Source organism: Xiphophorus couchianus, chromosome 12, assembly GCF_001444195.1.
Source record: "Xiphophorus couchianus chromosome 12, X_couchianus-1.0, whole genome shotgun sequence".
Lineage (NCBI taxonomy): Eukaryota > Metazoa > Chordata > Actinopteri > Cyprinodontiformes > Poeciliidae > Xiphophorus > Xiphophorus couchianus.
In genome coordinates, this window is record NC_040239.1 from 14,425,885 (window position 1) to 14,453,367 (window position 27,483).

Consider the following 27,483-nt stretch of genomic DNA (forward strand, 5'->3'; position numbering starts at 1 on the left):
CATTTTTATTGTTTGGCTTTTGTGACTCCTTATTGTGAGAAAACTCGCGTGCAAGACTCAGATAAAATGTTTATTTCAAAAAACCCAACTCTAACCTAAATAAAATGGTTCTGTAAAATAAGAGTGTAAGTAAACTGACCACAAAATAAAGGCAAGTTTATTTTTATGGCACCTTTCAAGGATTGCCAAGAAATCAGGGAATGCAAAAAAAAAAAAAAAGTTTTAAGCTTTGATTTATAAAATTTAAACTAAAAAAAAACATTACATAAAAATGTTAAAAGGTTAAATGCAAGCTGGCTCTCCAATTTTATGTGGCGTGTAAGTAAAATTTAAAAGGCTCAACAGTTTCTGCACACATAAATCTATAAACTGAGCTTGGCAAATAATAGATGGTAACTATAGGTGGTCTGAAAATGAGCCTATGAAAAGCTAATTTTTGTTTTTCAGATTATTAATTACCAAATGGCACAAAAAAATTCCACATCTGCTGATTAAGATCCAAATTGGCTCAGAACTAGTTACAAAAACCAATCATTAGTCACAAAATGTTCTTTAAAACTAAATGTTCCTTTTCTATGCAACTTCTTATTGTGGAATTAGTTTTATAGTAGATTTAGGGAAGGAAAAAACATTGTTTTTATTGTTGCTGTTAGCTTTGGATGATGAAAACGAAACATTTTTAAACTAGACTGATGTGGGAACATCTTTTTGAACAGCAAGAAATCAACCGTGACATTTTTCACAGGCTTTATTTCTCTTACAAAAAATACTAATAATTTTTTGTGACTAACTTTATTGTATCTGTGTTTAGTATTTTGTGCTTGGACTCATACAAACACACATTTTCAAGCAAATTTTCATGAATATGTCCTCTGATGATTCCATGGTTGATCAGCAACCAGTTTTTTGTTGGATCCATATTCAACGTCTTCATACATTGAAACAATCTACTTCTGAAAATATTAATAACGTAATATTTACATGTGGGTAACTCACTTTTTATTTGTTTGTTAAACTGTTACATTGCAACATAGCAGACACAGTGAGCTCTGGCATCAATACATATTAAATCCCAGTGGTGAAAATGGATTTCCATAGTTTTTTTTTTACCCCTTTTTTTGTTTAGTGACTGACTCTCCTCAGGATATTTTGAGGTTTCTCCTACTTTTAAATCAACTTCAATCTCTAATTAATGCATTCTTGTAATCAAATATAATTCAGCATTTATTCACATACGTATGTTAACATGCTTGTGAGCATATTCTCAATTACAGAAGCCTGTCCCTGATTGGTAATACAATGACTCTTCAGTTCACAATCTTCAATGTACAGTATTTATTAATATATATTTAAAAATAGGTTCTTTGTGATCAGTATTAAACATTGACACTTTTTTTCTTGTATTTTATAATCCAATCAGTTCCAGAGACTGCCTCTGAAATAATTTTTACTGCCGTGGGTCAGTGCTCATAGCCATAATTAAAGAGAGCTAAGAATAACACAGTGTATTGTTTTAATTCAGTGAAATTATTAGTTTTTCTCTCCAGTTTAAACCCAAATGTCTTCCATAGCCACTGTACAGCAAAGCATTTTCAGTCTGAATGAACATACAGCCCTTAATGGGATTATCCCACAAGCCTCAGTGCTCCTGTTTCCATCAACGTCCTCCTTACTGGGACGCTTTTGATCTTTTCCTTACGTGGAATTAATCTCAAACCTTCTCGGCCTGCAATGATTCAATTAACCAGCGGATGTCTTTTTTTTTTCACTCCATCTCTTACAATTTTCAGCCTCCGTTAGAGTGTAAGGCGCACCCTGGATGCCATTGAAGGAAATACCATTTCTGATTGTTTCTAGCAAGAAACGTATTGGAGAAATTAATGTGTTATAATGATTCAGTCGTTTGACCATCTCTCAGACATAACCAGTACTTTCCTCCCAATACAGTGGGAATGTTATTCTTTTTGATCAAAATGTTGTCGGATAGCTAAAACACATAAATGCATTAGCTGCTTTATTCCTAACTACTACATGTGAAACCCCGTAATTAAAGAAATCTTATTTTTGTTCCATCGTGCAAAAGTATCATAGTGAAGCCAAACAAAAAAATTAGCAGGTTTCTTTTTTCGAGGTATTTCATGCTGCTATAAAGTTAAGACACCCAATTTAGCTATTCATACCACTTCAGGCAAAAGCAACATCGATTTTCTTTCTTTCAGACCATTAAGATCGCAAAATTAAAGCAGGTCTTGAGAGCAACACACACATAATTATGGGGCAGCTCAAATCATGTCTGCTTAGACCTGAATGCTTAAAACATCACAAACATTTTCACCTGACTGTTCATTTCACAAAACTGAGAATTTATGTTATTTTTTTTATTCATACAGTTGCATCTCAGCAAATTAAAATATTATTGAAAAGTCAGGTCATCTCAGTTCAGTTCAGTAAGTGAAACGCATTGTATAGATTATGTGAGCCTAAGAAAAATATGTCTTGCCTAATACTCACCTAAAAGTAATTTTCAAAAGTTACTTTCAGTTTAATCAAACTAGCCTCTTTATGTTCAAGTGTACTGAGACGTGTCTAATTTGCTAGCCCAGTTTCTTCAAGACTGAATAAAACAATTATGTTATTCAATAACAGGCATTGAACATTTAAGATGTTTATTTTTGTAGTTATAAAAAATCCATACTTTCAGTAGGAAAGGTTGTGAAGTTGGAAAAAGGACCAATTTAGCTGTTTGTTTCCTACACTTTAGGCGTCAATCGAGGTCAATTTGTTTTTTTTTCTAACAATATGATGGATATGAATAAGACAATACGCTGTCATTAATTAGCCCCAAGGAAATGTGTCATTATAACAGATTTTATAGAGGCTACCTGCCAATGCCAGATACGAGCACTTCAAGCAGTTTTTCCCCTGTTTTATTAAATAATTAAAAAAATAATGATAAAAAGAGTTTGCTAATTTTGGTACTTTTACAAGAAGCCGTTGATTCCAAATTTAATTTCTCATCTACTGCCCTCTGCTGCTTTGCTTTTTTAAATGTATCTATTTTTCTCAAAATGATTAGCTTTTTCATCTTAGGTAAGTCAACATGAACCAAAATAACTAAAGGATTTTTGGTGCAAGGTTCTATGTAATGTCGAGCTAGTATTCTTTAAATTAAACATAACCAATCTCCTTTTTTAAAACTTAAAATCTACAGAAATATCTAGTAAAGTTGTTGTTCACAAGACAAACTTTGATTAGCTTTTTTTGCAGGTTGCAATTAGACTGATATACTGCATACCAGTTGAAGGAAATTCAAAAAACTAATCTCAATACCTTTTAACAAATATCACCCAATAATAAGCTGCTCCATAATATGTATTTTAGATGAAAATTAACCCCAATCAGTCATTACTTACCACTTATTATTGTTATCAATAGTTATTACCCACTCAGAAGGAAGGAGACTTTGGGCTTCTGTCATTATGCACAAGATCTGTTATTATGCTGTTATTAACCCTTGCAAAGCATCATTAATTTAGGAAGCATAAAAATATCTTAAATGATATTCAATCATTTGAGTCACCTTTATCTTAAGCTCTTCAAATTGTCTTGGTGCATGATTCATGAATTTATAGGAACTTTTTAAAGGTTTACTAATCCTAAAGTTAGTAAACTGAACCCTTGGGCTCCATTTGAGTCACTAAACAAAATCTAGATAAGAGCAAGTGGTAAATTAAGGGAAGAGGAACCAGGTGTGGTCTGTGGATCCTAGTTGGCTGAAAGGCTACACAGCCTGACTAATTCGTAGTCTTAAGCGGGGCACGACTTCTGGGTGAAGGTCGTCAGCAGCCAAACGAGTCTAATTAGATTTTCTATAGATTCTGTTCACGTTAAGACTCTGCAGGTTTTTTAATCTCTGAATCTGCTGGATGGAAAGCTGGTTAACCTCTCAGAATAGGGAGCTGGTTGGAAGGCTCTTAGGATGTCAGACAATGAAACTTGAAATTCCCAGTGATTCCAGGAACATCCTATACTGATATTCCAGGTGAATCAGTGGATGTATTAAAACAGTACCATTTTAAAGTATAGAATATGAAACAATTCAAAATGGCCAATTCAGTAAGCGTTATATTAAAGGTTACTAATGATAATAATAATAATAATAATAATAATAATAATAATAATAATAATAATAATAATCACCAGGTTAGTGCAGAGAACTATGAAGTGGACTTCGTGCTCTTCTGTGTGTTTTCATGATGTCAGTGTGCATGGTGATGCATCTTCAGGGAATCTGCAATACTTTATGCCTTTATTTCTTAAGGATGATCATCCTGCACTGCTCAATTACTTCATGAACAAAACATTTTTAAAGGAATGTCACAGTAAAAACGTTTTTTTTTTTAATGATTTTAATTATTGATTTTTTATTGGTGCCAGTCATTTACTCAACAGGTGATGATGCTGTGAGTAAATGAAGTAACCATGCCAGCAAATGGGTAAAAGAGGGAAAAAAAATGTATGCTGATCGTTTTTTAATCAATAGCAAATTTCTTTCACAGTACAAGCAGACTAAAAGTTAAGCCATTTTTATCAGTAAAGTCTTTTCATGGACAGGACATCAAATTGGATCTTCTATTAAATGTATTATGGTATCATCTAGGCTCATTGCAGCAATGATTCCTAATACACTCATTTTTGTTAGCCGTTTGCTTTGGCTCTCTAATAGCATTAATAGATCTATTGTGCGTCATTAATCTGCTGCCAGAAAAAGAAGACAGATTCAGAAATGCTGTTTTACCAGCAGGGTATCAAAGGACTGTTTTCTTAAGAAATTAAAACATTAATTTATCTTGGCATGATGCCTTTATTCATTAAGCAATATCCTCCTTGGTCTTCCGTTGTAAGCCTGTAAACAATATAGAGCAGGAACTGAGTGGTATTATTAGTCTACCTCTGTTGGATCTGTCTTCTTTTTCTCCGTCAGTTAATGAGCTTGGCCTTTTACTCCCGGATTAAACGTATTGCGGAGGTGAGGGCTGAATGCCAGGGCAGCCACATGCTCCCCAGGACCAATAATGGTCTGACTAATACTTTCTTTTTTTGCTCAGAGGGACCTATAGGCAAACTGTTCGAAGTTGACCAAAATGGACAGCCTATGCTCTGTTCTTTAAATAAAATAGGTATGAAAATAAATCAGTCCACTTCGATAAATTGTTCAAATAATCCCATGTTATTTACATACAACTCTGGAAACAATTAAGATACCACTTAAAATAATCTGTTTTTCTGATTTTAATTTCTATATGTATATGTTTGATTAAAATAAACGTTCTTTTATTCTATGAACTACTGACAACATGTCTCTGAAATTTCAAGAAAAAATTTAGTATTTATTTGCAGAAAAAGAGAAATGGTCAAAATAACGAAAAGGATGCAGTGCTTTTAGACCTGAACTAATACCAAGAAAACAAGTTCATATTCATTAAGAAACAACAATACTACTGTTTTAACTCAGGAAGAGTTCAGAAATCAATATTTGGGGAATAACCAGGAGGTTTTCAATGGGGTTCAGTGCAGTGGACTCTTCAGTTTTTCTGTTTCTCTGGTGGGAGAAACAGAAATTATTTGAGGGTTATCCAACCCACATTTATAATGCAAAAGCAGACATAACAATTCCGTTAATTTTAAATATTTTATTTTATTTTTTATCAGGATCCATGTACATGTAGCAGCTGTATTGTGCATGAAAGTTAGAACAGAGTTTATACATGTCATGAATATCAGAAGATTAAATAATGAGCCACTGAAGCAAATGTTCTTCCTCAATGCCAACGGAGGAAACGTTTACCTCTTGAACTGAGCGATTGGGGAAGGGATCTTGATGTCCTGACCCCTCTCAAGCCTCTTCTCACACTCAATGAGATAGTTGACACCATCAATCACTAATTGTACCAGCTCAACCTGCAGAGGAATCACAGAGAGGATCCTCAGAAGGTGTTTTATCCACAAAAACTGTAAGTTGCAAGGATTATTTTTACATTAATTGTAATACAGATATTTGGTATTAAGTTCATGACTATGTGGATTTAATTTACTTTTTCCAGTAACATTTCCTCATCAGGATTAATAATAAAAAGAAGTGACATTGGACTTTTTGTAATGTAATTTCTAATACATTGCTGTTTAGACCTTTACAAATGTTACTGCTCTCTATTAAACTATGGTATCTCTAAGTGTAGAGTCTCTGCATCGTCTGCAAAATACTAAAATGCAAGAAATCATGTTTCATGTGCACTCTGTCATAAACCAGACAGGCTTCTTCCACCATGAGTGGAAAATACTTGGTATACTGTATACTGTAAACCACTTTAAACATAAGTATAGCAGGTTCTTCAATAAGGAGTTAGAGGAATATTACATTTGCAGTCTTCTGTTCTCGCAAATCAGACTTCCTCTGTGTTTTCTGAGATAGGTCAGTAGAGATAGGCCTGACCTTATGCATGTATTGGTTTTTCTAGCATTTAATCAGTAAAGTCTGGTGCCACACAGTCTATTTGGAGGCCTTGTATGACCGACTGAGCAAAGGAAAAAGCAGTCTATAACCTCACGTAACACTTCCCTGCCAGGATTAGAGCTTATGAACCAGCAGGTAGGGTTATTCCCAGTCCACACCTGCTGTGGTCCGTATGCTGTGGATCTCCTCAGTCAGACTCTGCCACTCTCTGCCTGCTGTTCAACTTTATTTTTACTATTTAGCCTTTTTTTCCACTCACCACCACCTCCCTCCACTCCCTTGTTTACCTCTGACTTGCCCAGACGGTCGAGGTTAGAGATGTCAAAGGTGTCTCCGGTGGCAGCCGTGTCCACTCCTCCTGTGCCTCGCTTCTGTAGTCTCAGGTTCTCCAGGATCTTTTTAAAGCGGGGATCCTGGTTTAAACCAGCACAAAATCAAAATATCAGACAGTTTAAGAAAATGTATGAAAATGTGTTGTTATAAACATAATGGATAAATGGATAAGCCTGTTCATCACAAATGGAGATGGCAATGATAGGGAAGTCACGTATGTAAAAAGAAATGTGTATGTATGTGTGTTCATATGGCTGTATATAATTATTCTTTGCTGAACAAAGGGGTGAGGGACAATAGGCTATGCTTCTACTCACTTCTTTTTGATTATTCCAGCTATTTTTCCTGGGTTATGATGTTTTATAGTTATTGTGCTTCCTTTAATTTTGATTTGCTATTGTGAGATGCATATTATTATGCAACAAGTGGGAAGCTAGGTATTTTTTGCATATTCAAAATAAATAAGCAAAAACAGAACTAATCTTTAGGCACTAAAGCAATGGAAAATTGGGAAGAATAAGAGAATAAGCCATTGCATTTGCTTGTGTAATTCTTGTCTAACCTTGCTGAGCAACGGCAGGCGAATATGCACTCCAGCCCTGAGCCCCGTGCCCAGGTTAGAGGGGCAGGTCAGGATGTATCCCATACGTTCGTTCCACATGAACTCCCACCCTCTTTCTTGAATAAGATGTTCCACCTAAATGTTACAAAAATAAATTAACAAAATTTAGTAATAAGTCTTCAGAAAATTGGGAATTTGACACTAACAGATTTAAAAAAAAAAAAAAACAGGTGTTATGTTTAAAAATAGGCTGTGACACTGAAGTAAAAAGACTTAAATCTGTTGTCAGACCTTTTTGAGACCTCTGCAGAACCTCTCAAACACTCGCTTCATATTTCCTCCCTTCTCCATGGATATGACCCTTGTGTGGTCCTCCTCATTAATCCAGATCAAGAAGTTCTTCTCATTGTTGTGCCTGAACCAAACATGAAATATTTTAATATAAATATCAAGTCATGTAAAAATTCAGTCACGTTGAGTTAAACAAATTGCCTTTCATTCAAATTCAAATCATGCTTAAAATCAAGAAAGCTCCTGAGGTTGAGCTGCACTGTAACAAATGGCTGTAAAACCTACAGCATGAAAATACAGTAGGGTGGCTGGGTTTTGAAAATACAGCTCTTTACTGTGACCTGAAATGCGTATGGAAAGTATGTGGGACGTGATTGGACCGCTGGATCACGTGCGGAAATTTACAGCTGTACTGTAAATTTTTAATGTTCAGTTGCATTGTGGGATTTTTACCGGCTGGAGGCTAACGTTCACATGCTAGAGGGCGGGCCAACAATGACTTTCACCGGGTAAGTACTTTTTAAAAAACATTGTATTGCAGTTTTGTGTACGAAAATATATTTTATGTGGCTATATGGAGCTACTCTCGCTTGTTTGCTAAAGCTAACTTCGGTTATCTCTCAGCTAGCATTATGTGCAACACAAGTGCAGATGGCTATATTCTGGTCTTTTTGCGGAAGTTGTTTGCGGATAGGATGCCTCAACTGTTTGTTGTTTTTTTTTATTTCTCTCGCATATTGGACTGTCAACGTTAACGTGTTAGCGCACCAATTAACCTGAACATTTTAAGGCGTTAATATCACATAACGCAGATTAATCGAACCATCTATTTTGAAATCAGAGCCTCTCTCCCGCGGAGGGTTATCTAGTTCACAGCAGCACGTTACACACGGGGAGCTACGAACGGCGAAATACTTTTTCCTGTGACAGCAGACAGCAACAAGAGTTGAACAGTTTCAACTTTCTTGTGTTGGGTCTTTAGTCAATGTTGTGCACATCTAGTTTACTAGCCCGCAATTTCACATACACGAATTACACCGGTCTTTGCTGGCTGGATGAGGACAAAATAGTGCCGCTTCATCACAGAAAATGAATGTAGAGGAACATTTCTAAACCAACGTTTAAAACAAACTGAGTTTCTATAAACCTTCTTAAATATAAAAACCTGGAAAACTAAGAATTTTATTTTACCCCTCCAGGGTGTCTTTTGAAAGTAGGCTGACAGGCAAGGGGGAAGACATGCGGCAAATATTGTCGAGTCCGGGAGTCGAACCCGCGTCGAGGACGCGAGATCTCCAAACATGGGTCGAGCTATCCACTACGCCAAAACGACACGCCCAGAAAACTAAGAATCTTTAGACATGGTTGGTTTGAGACAGCAAAACATTTTTTTGAGAACGTGCATGTTTGATATAGGCTTCATGGTATCGTAAAAGTGTGGGGCATCCAAGAACTAGAAAATAAAATAGATCTTATCTATCAGTTGGCTCCTGAACAAATTTGGTACCACTTGTATGCATGTGTAGTGGAGTAAATATCTCTTGGTTGCTATAGAGTATGGAAGACTACAAATGCAAGATAATTACTTGGATTTTAAATTGTTGGCGTGCAGCAAGAGGGGTTTGTATATTTATATTTCAAGCCTACAAAGTTAGGCATAGTGATTAATTGTGATTAATCAGCCAGTGTCAGATTCTGCTATGGGCAACGCGGGCAACCGCCCAGAGCGGCATCTTGTTGGTGACAAGACCGACCCCTCACCCTCTCACCACCCCAGATACTCCAGTTGTCTGTGTCTCACTGTAACATAGACATAGCGACATAGTGAGATATTGCCTTCTCACTGTATCTGCCAACCATAGGTCTACAGATAGAGGCAGAGAAGGTAAAGAAGGTGTCTCTGTCTGCAAACATAGTATATGGATAGAGACAGAGGCATGTATCTGTCTGTAGAAATGTCTCTCTGTACCTTAATATTAAGTTAAAATTCAAACTATCACTTAACATTGTTTTTTTTTCAGAAAACAGCATCAAAGTGCACATGCGAGTCCAGCAGCTCCTTTTGCCACCTAGAATATTTTTTCATAGGTGAGAACTATGAGAACTATTTCAGTAATGCCTTTACAAAACATATTTGGTAGTTCACAGGCATCTAATCTAAAAATGTAATATGTACTTAAAAAAACAAAAGAGTAATTTTAAAAAACTGTCTCCCATCTGTTTCTAGGCTATTTATAGACCTCAACCCAGAGAGTGGAACAAAAGCTGCAAATGGAAAAGTGCAAACGGAAAACCAACAGGACAACTTATGCAAAACACTAGGACAGCAGTGAACCCGTGTGTCTCCATTCTCCTTCATGAACCAGCAGAACTTTTAAAATGGTAAAATTACACATTTACACACAATCAGTTCTCTTACTCCATCTTTCTCCCTGTCTGTCTTTTTCTCTGCCTGTCTTAAATGCAGTTTAATGTTCTGTCCTGTCCATTTCTAATAGACAGACAGGAGGACAGCTACAATGAAGGAAGGTCAGAGAGAGTGTCTGTCCACTAAATCTTTCCTTTTCATTCTATCTGTCTTTAACTGACATAAATGCAGTTTAATGTTCTGTCTATCTCATGTATTAAAACATGTTTTTCTTTATCTTCCAGCAACCCTTTGATTATTTCTGGAGAATTTCAGGACTGAGAGCAACTCAGAACTCATCCAGGTTGGTTTTGTTTGGCTGTTCACTAAGTCTTAAACGTGCCCAAATGTTTAAGATGTACTGTTGGGGTTCCAATAAAGTTTTGAAAAATATGTAACCTCAATATTTGACATTGCTGGATCCCTTCCTTCCTTCAAAGGAAGAAAATGACAGACATTTAGAATTTTGACTGCAAGTTTTACATGAAAAGCTGGTAAAACATTGTTTTTATGACTTTGACATGCAGTTTGCTTGGAAACTTTGATGTTTGGGCACTTTTGTTTTAGTAAATTATTTAATTCATTGTATTCAATGTAATATTACTATGAGGGTAAATGTATCAGAGTATTTGTCACTTTGGTTGCAATACTTTGACTTCTATGTAACCAGCAAATATTGCTTTTGCAAAATACTATATTTTGTTTTGCTTTAAATTGACAGGTTTAAATTGACAATAAAATAAAGCGATTTTAAAATATATATGTATATTTTTTTTAATTAGAAAAATATAATTTTTTTGAGAGTTTGGTAAATGAAGTTCCAAGTTCATATTTAAACTTTTAAAAGCTAGCAAAGTATGCAGTTTCATCAACTACTGTAAAATTACAACTTTTTGTAATTCTACTACAGGACTACTGTAATTTTATTATGATAAAAATGTGATGAAATCACAGTAACCATGTTATACAATTACTGTGCTATTTTAAAGAAATTATAGTAACACTAATCAAATTACAATAAGATAGTAATAAAAATTACAGTAAAACTGTAATAAAATTACAGTAAACCTGCAATCAAATTACAGTAACTGGCTAGCAACCCTGCTGCCAGTCAGTTACTGTAAATTCTACAGTGACTTTTGATACAGTGTGATGACAAACAAGGAAAAACTTACAAGAAGACTTTAAATCAGAAAATGGTTGTATGTAGATCATAAAACCATTTTCAGTGGATCACTGGTCTTTGTCTGGGTAAAAAATGTCAGAATAAAACCCAATGGAGTCTCATCTAATCACACTTCTCTCTGTACATTTTGATCTTATAATGTAAGTTCACATCAAATGTTGTGCGCCACATAAAAGAACACACATTGTTGTTTGTACATATTCTTATTGAGAAACCAGAGGGGAGGATGTACATAAGTGACTAAATTTAAAAAGACCAGTTCAGAACAAGTGCTTTAAATATTTCAGATGCAAAGATTCAATGTACCAAATCTAGTACTTGTTCTTCCTATCATTTATGTGTGACCCTACATGTATTTTTCTCAGGCAGGATGGGTCAAATTTGGTTTACAATATGGGCTTCTTGTATGGGGCCCACTAGGGCTGACTAAAAGTAACCCATAGGGGCAAAACTATTTCAGTATCCTGTGTAGATTGTTCTGACACATTACTACTTTTTTCAAGGAAGACTCTACAGTCATACTTGTCTCTAGCCAAAATATTGTTTTATTATGCTAAAATTTCAAATAGGAATTAGATATGTTTTCAAAGGGAAATAATTTTGCTAAATACTATGATGATTACAATGATTAGTACTTGTGTTATTGTATATTCTTATTCTAGAAATATTGTGACTGTCCATAGATTACGTAATATGTCCTGCATTATTTGCCTTAATAGGTTCAAAGCTGAAAATTGCTGTGTAAAAACATAAACAGACCCACATGGTGTTCTAGATTTACTCCATAAATTAAACAAATTATCTAAATAATAAACATATTAATTAGAGTGCCTAATTGTTGCTGGCTTATTTGTGAATCTAAGTGGGTCCTTTGCCACACATCTATTGTGAGCATGGCCAACTTAGTATCAGTCCATATGGGACCAACACTGAGATAATACTAAATGTATCAGATTGTTGTCTGTATTAACAAGTACAAAAAGTAAATACAATCCCTTTACAAAGCTAGAAGGTCACTGACTGAGTTTCTCAAGTACTGATACTCCTCAGGCTTTACAGATACTCTGAGCTTAAAAGTGGAGTTTCCTCTACAGTCCATTGCTTTTTGCTTACCAGATACCACGAGCATCAGGCCAGTCTCTGGCCATTCCAGCTGCCGTGAGCAAAGGTGATACAGGTTTATCAAACAGGAAGTGTTCCTGTTTGGCCAGCGAAGAGACAGAATAATTGGCGGGGACATTAGACAGCATCAACAGCAGAAGAAAGAGCAGCGTTGCCCTGTTGGGTACTGACGTCGATAAGCTCCTGTTGCTCTCTCTCAGTCATCTCTCCCAGGCTGTAGTATCGGCCGGCCAGTTCTCCTTTCAGGCCAGAAAGGGCTGTGACCACCACACGCTCCACCTCGCGGCGCTCGGACCGTGTGCACGCAGGTGGGAGGCTCAGTCCGCGAATGCTGCGCCCGGTGCGCACACGGGATGACAACACATAGCGCTCATCGAACATTCCTGAGGTGACCTGAGAAAACAGAATTGCACTTTACCGACCATGAAATTGCGCAAATGGAAATGACGAAAATACGTTTGCATATTGGCAACATGCCAATTAAAAAAACAAAAAAACTCTTGATTTTCGCTAACAGGTTTTTAGCACTAGACTGAGGTGGTTTTTCAGCCATATCAAACCCGATGTGTTTCACAAAACTGTAATGGAAAAAAAAAAAATTCCGCATCACATGAGTGATGTGATCAGCAGCTGGATGTTGAAGGCGAAAACCACAAAGAAGACTACAGGAAGTAGCATGAGGTGGAGGTGTGTGTTGGGTTTTTTTTTTTTTTCGTGTTTTTGGACAATGTGCATCTGGCTCCACCAGAAATCTCACAGCATCACACAGTTTATAAAAAGTTGTGTCATTCAAACGTGTTGAATCCATAGATCTTCTGTAAAATTGCCAAAATGGCATTTACATTTTGGCTCCCAAGTTTAAGGGGCTTGTCACTTCAACGCCTGAATAAGATGCCAAAATCTTTCCTGATGGCTGGTAGATAATGAGCCGGCTGAAATATGAAGTTATCTCATGTAACTGTTTACATCCGTCTCTGACATGATTTTAAATGACTTATCACGTGAACAAGCTTATTCGCAGATTATTTTAATTTAATTTCTTATGGCAGTTGTGTTTTTTCGACAGTTGAATACAGACAAAGATTTGCACACATTTGTAATATAAACACATTGTCTGTGTGTCACCTTGGAAGAATCCAGATCAGTGGGGTGCTTCATGGTACGAGGGTCATATCCATTGTGTCTATCCTTAATAACAGGATCAAAGAGCTCCGCAAACACCTGATTTAAAAAAAAACAACAAAAAAAAAACACCTGATCTTCACAAAACTTTTAAAATGATACTGAAAGCAAAGAATGGTTTGGATACAATGTCCAACCTCGTAGCTTTCTTCATCCCCAGCCACCATGCCCACAGTTTTAATGAAGGGGTGTCCAGGGTTGTCCACTCCAGTCTGGATGCACTGATCCACCGTCCAATTGTTGGGCGTTGCCTTGTCCCTCAGACGAGCATAAATGGTCGGGGTCATTGCTGCTGCCATGCAATTGTTGTGCTTCCTCAGGTCAGGGTAATCAGCACTGGAAATTAATTAGTAATTGATTAGGTGTAATTTTGAGAAAATACAGTTTCCTTGACTAAAAGAGCCAACATAGAAAAGGCAAATGAAATAAGTAGTTCTTTGGAAAACATATAAATAAATGCTGTACAAAGAGGTTTACCTTTACCGTTAATTAGTCAGAGTCTCCAATATGTGCTAAAATGTGAGGCTATAACTATCTAGTCCGCTAAATCTAATATTGCTTTGTTTTTGAAGGTTTAAAAAACACTCTTTCGGAAATGCACCTTGGGGGATAGAACCTCCTCCTTTCAGCTGCAGCAGTGCTGTCATTGAGGAGAAATGCAGATGCCAAAGTGCCGGCTCCCATGGCCATCATCACTGCTGTGTTACGACCAGTTATCATGCGGGTGAAAGAGTTCGCCATAGTAATTTGGTCAATGTATTTCCTGGCAAAGAAATAAAAGGTCAGTGTGACGTTTTGCAAGCTTTACAGCATAAAAGTTAAATTAAACTATCAATTAATAACATAAATTAAATGTTAGATCCTTGAGCAATTTTGAATCTTGTTATTATCCATCCCAACTGCTTTAGATTAAATATCTGACTTGTTTGCTATAAATGTCAGGCGTAGTGTTTGCTTGTTCATTTGGTTGAACTGTGCACAAAGGTCACAGACAATGAGTAAGTAGATAATTGGAAACAGACTGTACACAGGTTGATCATTTGACAACTGCAGTGTTTCTACAAAATTTGTGTAAGTAAAAAAAAACCACATAAAATATACCCAATAAGGCCAGTACATGTGGAACTGATGATTTTGTATTTTTTCCCAAACAAATAAAAAGTATAAATGATATTTACATTTGAAAATATAGTAAAAGTAGTAGCACATAAATTATATCACCAAAAGACTCTTATAATAACTGCTTAAAAGATAAAAATATTTGAGTTAAAATTTTAAATCAATGTTATGAATTATTTTTGTGTTTGAGTGGAAGATGTTAGTTTAATTTAATTTAGTTTCATTGACATATATCTTTTCAGGTGTGACAAAACTCCTAATTGCATTAGGCTATCAGATCTTTAGGTGGCAGATACACCTTCAGCCTGCATGATGAGATTATTCCTGAAGCAGACACAAGCTCTCTGATTGGCCACCCTGAGAAAGTCTCCAGCTCAGCTGATCAGTTGGTTTGTGATTGGATACTGAAAGAGGAGCTGCTGTTTTAGAGTAAAACAAAATGAATAACAGAATAACACAACTGCAAAACATGAAAGTTTGCAGCACGGTCGAAATTCTACTAACGTATTCACAGTTTTTGATATTGAGTAATGCCAAAGTGCTATCTTAGATTTGGAATCAGGCCTGCAAACTGCATGATCCGTTTTAACTTGCTGAGATGGCCAGCTACGCTTATGCAAGACAAGCCGGAAGAAAAGAAAGTGATGCAGTGAGTGGACCGGTGAAGGTGGAGTTAAACAGTTACCAGATTGGATCAGAGAGAAAGATGAACAGAACAAAAATATGAAGCTATGAACAAACTGTCAGGACAATTTCGGAAGCACAAAAAAGTAAATGAGCCACAATTTCTCACAGAGAAAACAGAAAACAAGTAAAGTAAAAAGACAAAGTGACTGAAGGCATATAGTGGGTCAGGGGTCAGCATAAAGTGGGGTAAGACTCACACGAAGGTCAGGAAATTAAGTAAAATGCCCCCCTTAAAGAGATTATAAAAAAGGGATTAGTTGGGATTCTCATCCCAGATTTGAAGGTTACATGAGGAGAGAAAAGTAAAGGGGTTAGGCACCAGTGCCCTGTGACCTTTGTTTAAATATTAAAAGGCAACATTACAGTCATTTACTTTTAAATGGATTAGTTGTAGAAAGTTTTATGTTGAACCACATACAGAAAGTGTAAGTAACACAACTGGATGTTTGAGAAAGAATGCTTTTAAGACAATAGTAGCCAACAGATGGCTGACACTTGTGAACAGTAGGCAGCTTAAAAGACTCTAATACAATTGTCTGCTGTGTACGAGTGGACAGTCCAATGAGCTACCTTTAGCTGAATGAAAGAGCACAGTCATGTTGAGTGCTGTATAATATAAGAATATTAAGCTTTTATCTCTATAAATAGCCTGTAGATGTCCACAGTTCATGAATAAATAAAGTTAAAATGATGATCCAATTTTATACTGTGCATGTTTTAAAAGATAAAGTCAGGTTTTTCAGTTGTACTGTGAGACTTATGGACCTATTCAAGAGAAAATGGATCCACTTTAGGCTACAAGACATAGGTGAGCACAGATTTCAGAAGCAAACAATCAAAAGTTTAATTACAAATCTCATCACTTACCTTTGCTCAGCTGAAAAGAAGAAGAGGTCCGGAGAGTTTCCTGGAGCTCAGTTCAGAGAGGCTTGATCTGCAAAGTGAGTGCAGCCTGAAGAATGTGAAGGGATCAGAAACGGACGAAGCTACCGGTCCAGGATTAGCCTCTGCCTGGCCATCAGACAGAAAATCCTCTTTTCTCCGTCACTCATAATGTCTGCGTTCTTGCTCTTATTCTAGTTGCCTGCAACCTGAAAACTTGTGCTGTTTCTATAAACTAATGTGCACCAAGTACAGACACAACACTTCATGCTTTCTCTTTTAAAATTCATTCTATTCATAATAAACTTTCATTTTTGTTTTCCAAAACAATTGATTTAGCAATTTAGTGTGATTAGACAATTATTTGAAATGCTTATTTAGTGGAAATATTAATTCTTTAGTTGGCAAACACACAACCCTGAGGTGTTTAGGTTTTGTGTTAGTTTTCTAAACATTTCTTTATTTATTTCTATCCATAAGGTCTTGTCATATTCAGTTCATTCTCTGTTGTTCATTGTTGTCACTAAGGTATTTCCATTTTGGAGTTAGTTCTTTCTTGTGTTGTGTTCGCTGTGTATTTTAGTTCATTCTCTTAGATCAGTGTTAGCTTTTTACCCCTTGGTTTATAGTTCGCTTTCTGTCTATATCGACTAATTCTGTGTTTATTTTATGACCTTCTCTCAATCTTCCTGTTTTGCTCTCCTCCACAGCTGTTCCACTTTCTTCTGATTAAGCCTACCTGCATCCAGTGTCGTTCTCTGAGTTGATTTATAAACCCTTTGCTCGGCTGGAAATCACATTATGCAAACTCCAGATGCATGGGAAGGTGATGCCGGTCTTTTATTTACTTGTAGCTGTTCGTCTTTGTAATCCATCACAACACAAGACAAGCACAGCACAATGTGAGTATTGCAGTTTGTTCTTTGAACCGAGCTTTCCTGCTCTCATACTGAACAGATTTTACAAAGAAAGCTGAAGCTCCCTACTTTATCACTTGTAAAAAGTATTTTTTTAATGATTTTTTTTTCTTACTTGTCTGTTCTTGTTAATCCTGTCAGACGGTTTTCTACAGCACTCACACATATCTATGTCCCTTTTCACACTGCAGTTACTGAAAGATTAAGACAGTAACTATTCAATATAAAGTCTTGCTTTAGGGAAATGATTCTGCTAAAAATGTTCAGAGGAAATAAGTCAAGGGGGATCAATTAAATGAATCATTGCTGCTTGCCATTTAGAGCTATTTTTCATATACCTCTAAGGAGTTCCCTAAGCTGTAAACTCCTCCGGTTTCTTTTTATAGTGTCTTTTCCAGTCAATTAAGTCAACAGGAGCTTGAAAAAAAATTATATAAGAGCTTTTTCGCCATTCATTTTGGAAGCAATTATTTCACTTTTTAAACCAAGAAAATTATTGAAGAGAAAAAAAGGCAACAGAGTGGCAAAGCAAGATGTAAACTTGTTGAACGTAGCTGAACTGGGGGTTGTAAACTTAGTTTTCTTATACAGTCTTCAGAGATGCACATCAGTCTTTGTGAAATTCAGCAAAGGGTTAGCTGTGAGTCTGCAGGTTGGGGTGCAAATGTCCAACTTGTTAAATCAATTTCTTCCAAAAGATCACCATGGATCAACTCTTTACCAACATAAAAAACAAGTGCTTGTTTGTAGTTTTAAAAAGTAGTTAGTCCACTGAAAACATTATCGTGGCAACATGAGTTAGACTCTGTGGTTAAGGATTTAGAACACAAGTGGATTTAATCAGAACCATGAACAGTTTGAATACATATTGTAATTTAATGAATTAGCTACTAATGCAGTAATAGCTTAAATGTGCATCTGCCTTAAATGAATTAAATATGCTTACATTTTGTGTAGCCTGTGTGTTAGATTAATCAAATGGCCTCTCCAATGAACACGGATTGTTTTCTTCACACTTAAAGATGCAATGAGTTTTAAATGTCTTCACAGGGACTACAGTAAGTGTTTGTACAAAAAATTTATAACCACTTTTTATGCAAGATGTAACAAAATGATGTAATATAAAATACATTTAGACAAAGCAAGAATATTCCATATATATCTAGTAAAATTCAGGCATTTGATTTTATTTTATTTTTTCACTTTTTGTAACCATGCCTTTCTTGGCATTATAATCCAGCTTGGCTCAAATATTTTGTGTTGTTCTGTGTTATGTGTGTCTGTCCACACATTATAGCAGACGAAAAATTAGTTTTGATTTAAAGTTTGTCACATTTTAAAGCCAGAAAACATTAAATCTTGTTAGCGTTAATATGCCACACAAACCTCATAAACCACATAACTGGCTATTGGTTAAAACTAAAAATCATTTGCTCTCTTTAATAAACACCTCTTTACTGGAAAAGAGTTAGCTGTTCTCTTGGAAAGGTGAACAGGTGGCTGTTCATTTGCAAGACAAAAACAGGGTTAGCGTTCTTTCTTTCCCCAATGATCGTGGTGCTTTCTGTAACAAATTGGGTGAAAACTAAAAAATTATCCTGGTTAAATATGTTCCTTCTTATTTAAATGTACATAATTTTGCCACTGGTGCCTTATTTTAAGATGTTTTTTGAGATTCAGTCCAACAATGTGAAATATGCAATAAATAATCTTTTAATCTCATATTCTGTTGCGCATAATTTGCTCCATGTGGCCTGAACATAGGACCAGTTTAAGGTAAAAGCTGGAGTAGCATTATCTGAATATAATCAAAGCTGCAGTGCATTAAACTGAAAGAGAGAAAATGCATAAGGCATGTTGTATTTATTTTCCCTGCACCCACAAGTGAAAAATGTAAACAGATAAAGTAACACAAAAAAACCCACATAAATAATTACAACACAAATACATCAAACTGCTTTTCTAACCCCTTGAGTGAAACAGACGTCCAGAACTACAGAGACACATTTTTAAATGAGAAAAAGCTTCAGCACATCACTGTGTAATAAAACAGGTTGTTTTGTGGCTGACAGCCCTGAGACTGGGCTTGACAAGAGACAAACATGCCAGATTTAATTGGACAAAATATTGTTTTTATATATTTTCTTAGCAGCTACACAGAACATTTTCATACAGAGAAGCAGAGGATGAAGGTAAAGGAGAAATCCAGTCAGACATGCACAGCATGCAGCTGTTGTGTGCATGCAACACTATTTATCATATCATCAATATGAAAAACAAAGTCTGATCATTCAAATGCTACTTTTTTTTTTCACTCTACAGAATACATAATTTGTGTAGGTTCATGAGATGCAAAACAACAATTCAATATAAATACCAAAACAAACTTAATTAATTGATTAAAATTAAATAAATGAAAAACAATACAAATGTTATACACAGCATAACAATTTCGCACATATCTGAGGAGTCACTATATACAAAAAAAAATAAATATAGTTTAATGTACTAAATAAATTAAACTGTAAACAATGATCCCACCGTCAGTCAAGCAAAGCTACATCTCAGAGAGAGCTGCCCCTGCCTAAGATGCGGTCACTCAGAAAACACACATTCACACAGCTGACAGTTTGCAAAAGCCAAAACATTATAACTGCACACAGATGCTGCAAATGGTTTAGGCTGGCTGGGCTCGTTACAACAATTGAACAGTAGAGGGCGATGTTTGCTTATGTTTTCAATGTTGCATTCCCTATCTTTACACCAACATGCTACAGTACCATGGAGCATATGTTACCTATTTTCTGACAAGTTTTACACTAAAATTAAAATCCATTTTAGATTATTTTTAGAGTAGGAGTTATATAAAGCTATGACTGGACAAATTGTCAAGTATGCAGAAGTTGACCTACACAAGTGGAAGGCACTGGAAAATATCTTAAATTTGTATCATTCATCTGGGCAATAAGTAAAAAAATAGCTTTTCATTTCTTACATAAATCTGAGGCTAAACACAGATAAAAGATAATTGTAGGCTTAAATTTTTTCACGACGTGAAAATATTCGGCAAGAAATATGAAATTTAATTTCAGTGTGTCGTTTAACAATAGATTTGAGGAGAGCAGTAGATTTTAATCTGCTAAGCTCACTGAGGATGCGTAATGCCAAATAAAGTCCTTCTGGTTGGAGTGCTGTATGCTGAGTTCAGAGGTCAGGTCAAAGGCCATTCAAACAGACACATCCTAAGATGAGATCATGCAGGTTTAATGTGGTGACCGTCATGACAGAAAGCGTTTTGTAAGAGGGATCTTTGTTCGGGGCGTTGCATGGAAATGCATAAGCAACAGAACACAAATCATGGCACAGAGACATAAGCTCAGACCTCTCTCTGTATCTCCACCTGTTTATGCTACATCTCTATTACGTTCCTCCACTTCTTTCTCTGCACTCTCAGGCTCTCTGAGGAAGAGTGATGTAATGTGCACCACACTCTGTACTAAGGAAACCTTCATGCTGTGCATCCGACCTGCATTCATCTTGGTCTTGTTGAAAACAATCGCTCAGACACCTTACCCATCTCTGTCCTCTTCTCATGCTACCTCATTATTCTGCAAAACAGCTAATTTTCCACAAGTCCTGTCTCGTTCCTTTCTACATTGCTCTGATGACTTTCTTCCAGTTTTCTCTTGATGAATTATTATCAGGGTGGGTGTTTCATCCTCAGAGGTTCAGTGGGTTCTCAATAGCTCCAAACAGATAATTCAGGCAGGCAGTCTGGGCTCGAGTTTTAGCGAGAGATCATACAGCGTGTCCTCATCCATGGTCAAAGTCTTATCCATAAGGTATTGAGTCACCTAAGCCAGAATGACAAATGAGACAAGAGTTTGTATCTTTTTTTTTTTAGAGTTGTTGCTGCAGATGGTTAACATGCTGGAAAGATTTTACAACAGAAAAATGACATCAGTGATTTGAATGGGTTTTTGCAGGGATGTGTTTTGTTTTAAGTGTCTATAGTCTATATATATGGTGTTGACCCATCTTCAAATTCTCTGTATTTTGTTTTCAAGACATCAGACTTGGGGCGATGCTTCTTCAAGCATTTAGTGTCAGATTCTTAACAGAGTGCCTCAAAAACAAAAACAGATGAATAATGAACAAAGGTTAGTTGTACAGAAGACCCACAGGACATAAAGTGTATCTGAAAGATATTTAGGGCAAAAAAAGAAAATATTGCAAACACCTGAAACAGGATGGGCCAAATGTTCAGGGCTTCTGCAATAGCTCTTTGAGAACCACCAAATTGTTGTTAAACTAACATTTATTGGTGAAAATGTGTTTGAACACATCTGAACTTTTTTATAAATTAAACTAAATATTTTGATAAACGTGACAAAACTTCAAGTCCAAGCACCACAAAGCAACAAAAGTCTGGGATTAATATAAAGAATAGATGCAATAAAAAAGGCTGGTGATCAGATTCATCCCATTTTAGCAGATTCTGCTCAGAATACAAAAATCTTGCCTCTATGCATTCAGTCAATCCTCCATACATTAGCACTCTGTGAAAGTTGTTATCTCTAATGTGGGCATCTTTGGTTAAGCCCAATTTAGAACAAAGATGACTAAAACATGACTGGATTCTTGTTTACAAAATATAAAGAAATGAGGGATGACTCACTGTAATTTTCAAATGCTATAATCTGAATAAACACTCATCTTAAAAGGTGATAGCCAGGATCAGCTACGAGCGACCAATATGCAAACAAATTATAGTCACAGCTGCTTACAGAGTCTGTCCAATGTCTGCAGCAGGCTATCTAAACTCTGCCAAACAGGTTTATGTTTTTTTCTGGCTTATGCTGCAAAAGGTTTAGGCTGGCTTTGCTCTCAGGAACATTGTCTGCTCCTGTCATCCTTATGCATGACATGTGGCTCCTTGAGAGTTAAAGGAGGGACTAAAATGTTATTCTACTCAGAGAATACTACCTATTCTGGCACCCAAATATGCACAACATATTTTGCACTTTTGTAAATACACCAACGTTTCTCGCTTTACTAAAATCCAACAAAGTTTTACTCTAATCAGAAATGGTTGGCTGCAGTGTTTTTGTTGCTCCATCTCTGGACAATACAGTCTACTTCCCCCAAGAAATATAAAATGTTGATCTTTCTACGCTCTCAAAATCTGCAACAAATAGTAGCAGAAATAAAGACAATGAAGCAAAAAAGTAACAAAAGAAAGTACCTTAGGTTGATGCTCTATTCTGTAAGGTGTCTGCTGGAACTGACGGATCTCTCTGATGATGTGTGAGATCTAATGAAAATGTAAAAACAATTACTAATAAAAAAAAACCCAGAGTCTCGATGTATTTATTATTTGGTTAAACTTGTGGATCTATAATGCTCACCATCCTCATTTTGGAGAAATTAACAAGACCCTCCTCAGTAAAATTGGGAGTTCCTTCCTCGATAAAGGCCAAGTCTGTCAGATACATTCCCAGGTATGGCACACACGGAGGGTTGCAGCTGCATGATGAATGTTTGAAAATAATACAGTTTAGGTCAGAAATTTACATACATGTCTCACATGTCATAATAATTTTAGACATTGATGCATTTGAACTGTTTTCTTTCACGTTGGGATATTTTACAGTATACAATTTCAATAACTTAAAAAAATAGGGCAGATTAAAATTACCTTTTGTTTTTTTCTATTTTTGATGAGTACAGTGTCTTACTTTTTCAGCGTCTCCCTCAGGTTTTTAAATCTTCCCTCAGAGGACACGGTCTTCTGCAGTTTGTCCATCAGAGCTTTAGTCTGGAAAATACAACAAACAGACAATGACATTTATTTTAAAAGCATTGCTGCAAGCAGCACAAAACAAATATGGGCTCTACATTAACTTCTGGGCCACGTATCAGTCATAATAAAATTAACATTTATACTCTTTTAGTAAATTACAATCTATCTGGGGATTAGAACAATATAAATGTACTCTGTTTTGTATTTTTGTAATTGTCATAATGTTATTAATTTTTAGGTTTCACATTTAGGCACACATTAGAAGTAATAGCTTTAGGACATGTTGTACAATGTGGTTAGTTTAAAATGTTTATTCCATGTTGTTTGTACCTGTTTGCTGACTTTAGCCCATGTCTTCTTCAGACGGTAGATGGCGCTGCGATTGAGCGCAGACGTGATCTCCAGCACTCCGTTGTAGTTGTTCAGACAGCGACAGATGTCCGCCACGGCGACCCACTTCTCGATGGAGCTCGCTCTCGAGCCAACATCAGTGTGGCTCATAATCTGGGATGCCACAAGGTTACTCATCTGCAAAGGAAATGGAAAGGTTTTAAAGCACCTAATGGGCCCTAACGATAAATAAGACACATTTTTCACAGAGGCACAAGTTACATCATTGAAATGTTGACTGGTTTTCATGATGTAGGGAGTCCTTTCAGTCTTATCGACCTTCATCCAGCCCTGGCCCAGGAACTCTCTGGCAGAGAGGAAACAAAGACAAACTGCTGAGCTCAGATCAACTTGTTAATCCAGCCTGTTCTGGAAGTCTTACAGATGTTTTCCTCTGGGGTCTGACTGCTCTGTCATAATTTACAGAGGAATGTTAAACCACTTAACTCTGACAAACTAATTTATTAATAGACAGCTCTCTGAACTCTGTAATTTATGGACTATAGAATGTTAATGTTTTCTCACAATTCATCTAAAATAGAGTGCTATGAAAGGACTGACTCGTAGGGAATGCTCCTGAAGACGATGTGATCCAGCAGAGTGATCTGCTCAGCCAGCTCCATCGCCGAGAGAGACTCAAAATACTCAGCCTTTGGACAGTCCGCCTTAACACACACACACACACACACACACACAGAGAACAAACTCATAAACAAGCATAACTAATATAGATGTCTAATACAGGGAGCAACTGTGATGGATATGCGAGGTGACAGCCAACCTTCCCCTGTTGACTGACAGTCAGGAAGAGGGAGTTCTGACCCCTTCTGCCTGCAGGACAGGACAGTGAGGACTGACCAAGCCTTTTCACATCTTACACAAGCAACATACTGTGAAGCTTAGGTATTTTTATGGTTGCATGTGATCCCTTGGTGAAAGTACTAATGCCACCTAAACTTTTCTACAAAATGTTGCATGTCACATAAACCTTTGTGTAATTTTATGTGAATCTAATAAGTTTGGAGTGAATATGTCTCAATCCTGAGTTTAAACTCTAGTGATTTATTTTCACTGCAATTGCAGCTGAAAATCAGTGGCCTATGTTTCTACCAGTCACATCAAAAGACTAAATCTCCTGCATGTGCTGCTTTCTAAATCAGCTCAAGCTCAGTTTGATTTTGTGGAAAACAATTGTGAACATCAATTTTTACATTTTGACAACATTTATCAACTTGATTTTAATCTTGACTTTGATTAAGCTGCAACTTTAACAGTTTTCTTGTTTTAAGGATTTCCCTATTTAGCTCCATCCACCTTCCTATCAACTCTGACCCACTTCTCTGTCTCTGCTAAACAAAATAATCCCCACAGCATGATGCTGCCACCACCATGTCTTACTGTTTCGGAAGGTGTGTTCAGGGCATATGGGACATTTTGAATTGGATTTCTTATGGCTTTTTTTAATAAAGGCTTTTTTTCTTGCCACTTTTCCACAGGGGTCAGATTTATTAAGTGTACAACAAATAGCTGTCATGTCAATAGATTTGACCATCTGAACTGTGGATCTAGTATATTCAAAGCTTGTGATTTTTTTTTATAACATAACTCTGCTTAAATGTCTCCAGAAATGTATGTATGCTGTGTCTGTTTCATGATCTTCACGCAGCTGTTTGTTTACTAATGTTCTCCAAAAAACCTCGGAGGCCTTCACAGAATAGCTGTATTCATACTAAGATTAAATTACACAGGTGGGCTCTGTTTATTGGCTTAAGAAAGAAAGAGGTTGCAGCAAATTTTGTTTTGGTGTATTGACGAGAGAGGGGACTGAGTAAAGATTTATGACAAACAAAAATGTTATTTGTAAAAAGTTCCGGAAAACATCCATGTTCACATCAGGTAAAAAATGTGTAAATTATTTTTGTCTTGCTCTATCATATCAAATGCTAATTTATTATATTGAAGCTTGGTCTTGTTCTGTGACAAAATGTAAAAACATTGGGGTATCAAGGTATAAACGTTTTTTCAGTGTTTTCGATTTAGAGGATACATTATTTTTTGCAACATTATTAATAATATATAAAGGCACCAGCAGGGTGCCATAAAGCCATTAATCAAAATTAAATGGTGTGTTATTAACTTAGGCTGTAGTTGATGAGGGCTATATTTGGCAACGAGGGTTGATAATTTATCTTTATGCAGGGAATTATTGCAGGATAAAAATTGTAAAAAAAAATAATTTTCTCATAAAATCTGTCATTAAATGCTCTCGGTATCTTACCATCTGTAAAATATCCTCTATCCTCAACTGGGCATCCTCCTGCTCATCTTGAGAAAGGGCACTGGGAGACAAAAAAATTGAAAAGGACAAGAAAGGATGTTTATCAAAATTTATTTATAGAATAAGCAACATCTCATGAAAGAGACGTATTGTTTCCTTTAATTCAGTTACTGCTGCTGTGTGCTGGTGTCGCACTTTAATATGTTGGCAGTAGCTTTTCTCTCCTGGGGCAGGAGGTCTGGATCTCGCAGCACTTCCTCCAGGAGATAAATCACCGACATCTTCAGCTCCCCATTCATCTCAAAGTCCTAATCACAAAGACAAATAAAAACACAGAGACTGAGCATGCTTGTACTGAAGACACCAAACTAAAACTACTGTAGCTTTTCCACTCTGTCCAGCTCCAGCTGGTCAAGCATCTGGAACTAGCTGTGTCTCAAATATTTCCAGATGCTTGAGCATTTTTCCAACCATCCAGATTCCCCTCAGTCCTTAAAGTCTTTACACCTTTTCATTCTGTAAATTCCCATTTAACACCCACCTCAACTCTAGTTCAAATGTCAGCATTCAATCTCTTTTTGCTCTTTAGTCACTAGAAGCACTAAGCAAAAGGAGCATAGTGTGTTGGAGCTCTGCTGCGTGTTAACAAGCCTACTAAAGCTGGCAAGTCATCGCAGAATTTTGTATTATTGAAGAAATGTACAGAAAACAGGTCAATGCAGTTAGCCTAGAAGGACCTCTGCGCAGAGTCAGGCAATTACCTTGATGTTCAATTCATTAAACAATGGCTGTTTAGCAGAGGGGTTGGTCAGTCGAGCCGGCTGTCCAGCTGAAACAGCAACAATATGCTGTGTGTTTGGGTGTGTGGGCGTGTGTCAGGGTGTGCTTGTGAGCCGTTTATATTTTTCAGTAGAGAGCAGCGGAGCAGCAAGAGAACCCATCAGTCACCTGCTTTAATTAGACCACACAGATGCATGAACACAAGCAGGAACAGTCAGACCTGCACACAGCAGTGGGTGTAACAAACCTGTGAGTGTTTGGAGACCCAGTGACGCAGCACATTGAGGACTCTGTTGGTTGCAGCTCTGCGGATGATGAACTCTTTATCACAGGTCCTCTCAGAGTTAGTAAACACTGTGAGGGAGAATGAACACAGGCAACAAAATTCCTCATGCGTAAGTGTTTCATATCAGCAGTTTTGTAACAGATTAGTTGTTTACCTGAGGCACATCTACAGGTCTCAATGTTACGACTCACTTAGCATAAAAGTAAGCTAAGTTAAATGAAAAGCTGCTCTGTGGTCAGAAAAACAACAACAACAAAAAAAAACTGAATAATTATTTTTATATTTCTTAGCCACTCTTCAAAATGGGAAAGAGAAGAGAACCTACTGCCCAAGAAAGGCAAATGTGTGTCCATTTTCAGAGTTCAGGAAATGTTCTAAAAGAAATGATCTACTTCACGTTAACTTGCCCTTATCTTCAGTCAGAGCAAAAACTTAAAGTGAAAATGAGAAATTAAAATAAATCGACCGAAGTCAGTTAAACTGGATTTGGCATAAAACAAGAGATGAACATGTGGAAATGTCCTTCATGCTCACTTCTGGGTTCTTCTGATGCTGTTGGCAAGTTTTTCTTCTCAAGTACCTCAAAGATCTTTTATAGAGCATCGATTTATGGACTCCTTGAAACACAAGAAGATGTCAATTCTATAAAATTGGAAGGTTTTTCAGTAGTATAATGATTTGTAAATCATTGTTTCGCTAACTCAAAATCCTACCTCTTCAATAAAGTTTGAACTGTTCAGTATG

General features: G+C 36.5%; 2 protein-coding genes and 1 long non-coding RNA gene across 6 annotated transcripts in view; 1 reads left to right on the top strand and 2 right to left on the bottom strand.

Annotated features, from left to right (window-relative positions):
• Nucleotides 1–5,678: 5,678 nt before the first annotated feature.
• On the bottom strand, nucleotides 5,679–16,479 carry LOC114154062 (creatine kinase U-type, mitochondrial-like). 2 transcript variants are annotated; one of them, XM_028032824.1, is made up of 10 exons: nucleotides 16,271–16,479; nucleotides 14,199–14,360; nucleotides 13,735–13,933; nucleotides 13,541–13,636; nucleotides 12,587–12,808; nucleotides 12,407–12,492; nucleotides 7,701–7,824; nucleotides 7,410–7,544; nucleotides 6,802–6,927; nucleotides 5,845–5,961 (listed from the first exon to the last, which is right to left on the bottom strand). In XM_028032824.1, exons 2-10 carry the CDS (start codon nucleotides 14,336–14,338, stop codon nucleotides 5,845–5,847), a joined length of 1,245 nt encoding a protein of 414 aa, XP_027888625.1. In that variant the 5' UTR covers nucleotides 14,339–14,360; nucleotides 16,271–16,479. The 2 variants fall into 2 exon arrangements, with proteins under 2 accessions (XP_027888624.1, XP_027888625.1); XM_028032823.1 differs by lacking the exon at nucleotides 16,271–16,479 and having other exon boundaries at nucleotides 5,679–5,961; nucleotides 14,199–14,338.
• LOC114154063 (uncharacterized) lies at nucleotides 9,681–14,315 on the top strand. 2 transcript variants are annotated; one of them, XR_003597469.1, is made up of 5 exons: nucleotides 9,681–9,788; nucleotides 9,928–10,082; nucleotides 10,199–10,229; nucleotides 10,353–10,411; nucleotides 14,170–14,315. It is a non-coding gene; the product is annotated as an uncharacterized LOC114154063 (long non-coding RNA). The 2 variants fall into 2 exon arrangements; XR_003597468.1 differs by having other exon boundaries at nucleotides 9,928–10,411.
• A 2,571-nt stretch (nucleotides 16,480–19,050) lies between the features above and the next one.
• The window catches only part of rasgrf2b (Ras protein-specific guanine nucleotide-releasing factor 2b), a 55,494-nt gene continuing 47,061 nt past the window's right edge, over nucleotides 19,051–27,483 (bottom strand). For both annotated transcript variants that reach the window (XM_028034493.1, XM_028034494.1), the window contains 10 exons: nucleotides 26,701–26,807; nucleotides 25,869–25,981; nucleotides 25,674–25,734; nucleotides 23,957–24,060; nucleotides 23,618–23,702; nucleotides 23,336–23,533; nucleotides 22,941–23,020; nucleotides 22,611–22,728; nucleotides 22,448–22,516; nucleotides 19,051–21,056 (listed from right to left, as the gene is read on the bottom strand). In XM_028034493.1, the coding sequence (XP_027890294.1) occupies nucleotides 20,964–21,056; nucleotides 22,448–22,516; nucleotides 22,611–22,728; nucleotides 22,941–23,020; nucleotides 23,336–23,533; nucleotides 23,618–23,702; nucleotides 23,957–24,060; nucleotides 25,674–25,734; nucleotides 25,869–25,981; nucleotides 26,701–26,807 (1,028 nt within the window). In that variant the 3' untranslated portion in view covers nucleotides 19,051–20,963. The remainder of the gene's footprint in view (nucleotides 21,057–22,447; nucleotides 22,517–22,610; nucleotides 22,729–22,940; nucleotides 23,021–23,335; nucleotides 23,534–23,617; nucleotides 23,703–23,956; nucleotides 24,061–25,673; nucleotides 25,735–25,868; nucleotides 25,982–26,700; nucleotides 26,808–27,483) is intronic.

Coding starts and splice junctions, on each gene's coding strand:
- LOC114154062 (XM_028032823.1), bottom strand. CDS start 14,338: ATGGCGAACTCTTTCACCCGCATGATAACTGGTCGTAACACAGCAGTG. Junction 12,809..13,540: donor CTGATCTGGATTCTTCCAAG/GTGACACACAGA, acceptor CTGTTTTCTCAG/GTCACCTCAGGAATGTTCGA. Junction 5,962..6,801: donor ACCGTCTGGGCAAGTCAGAG/GTAAACAAGGGA, acceptor ATTCCTCTGCAG/GTTGAGCTGGTACAATTAGT.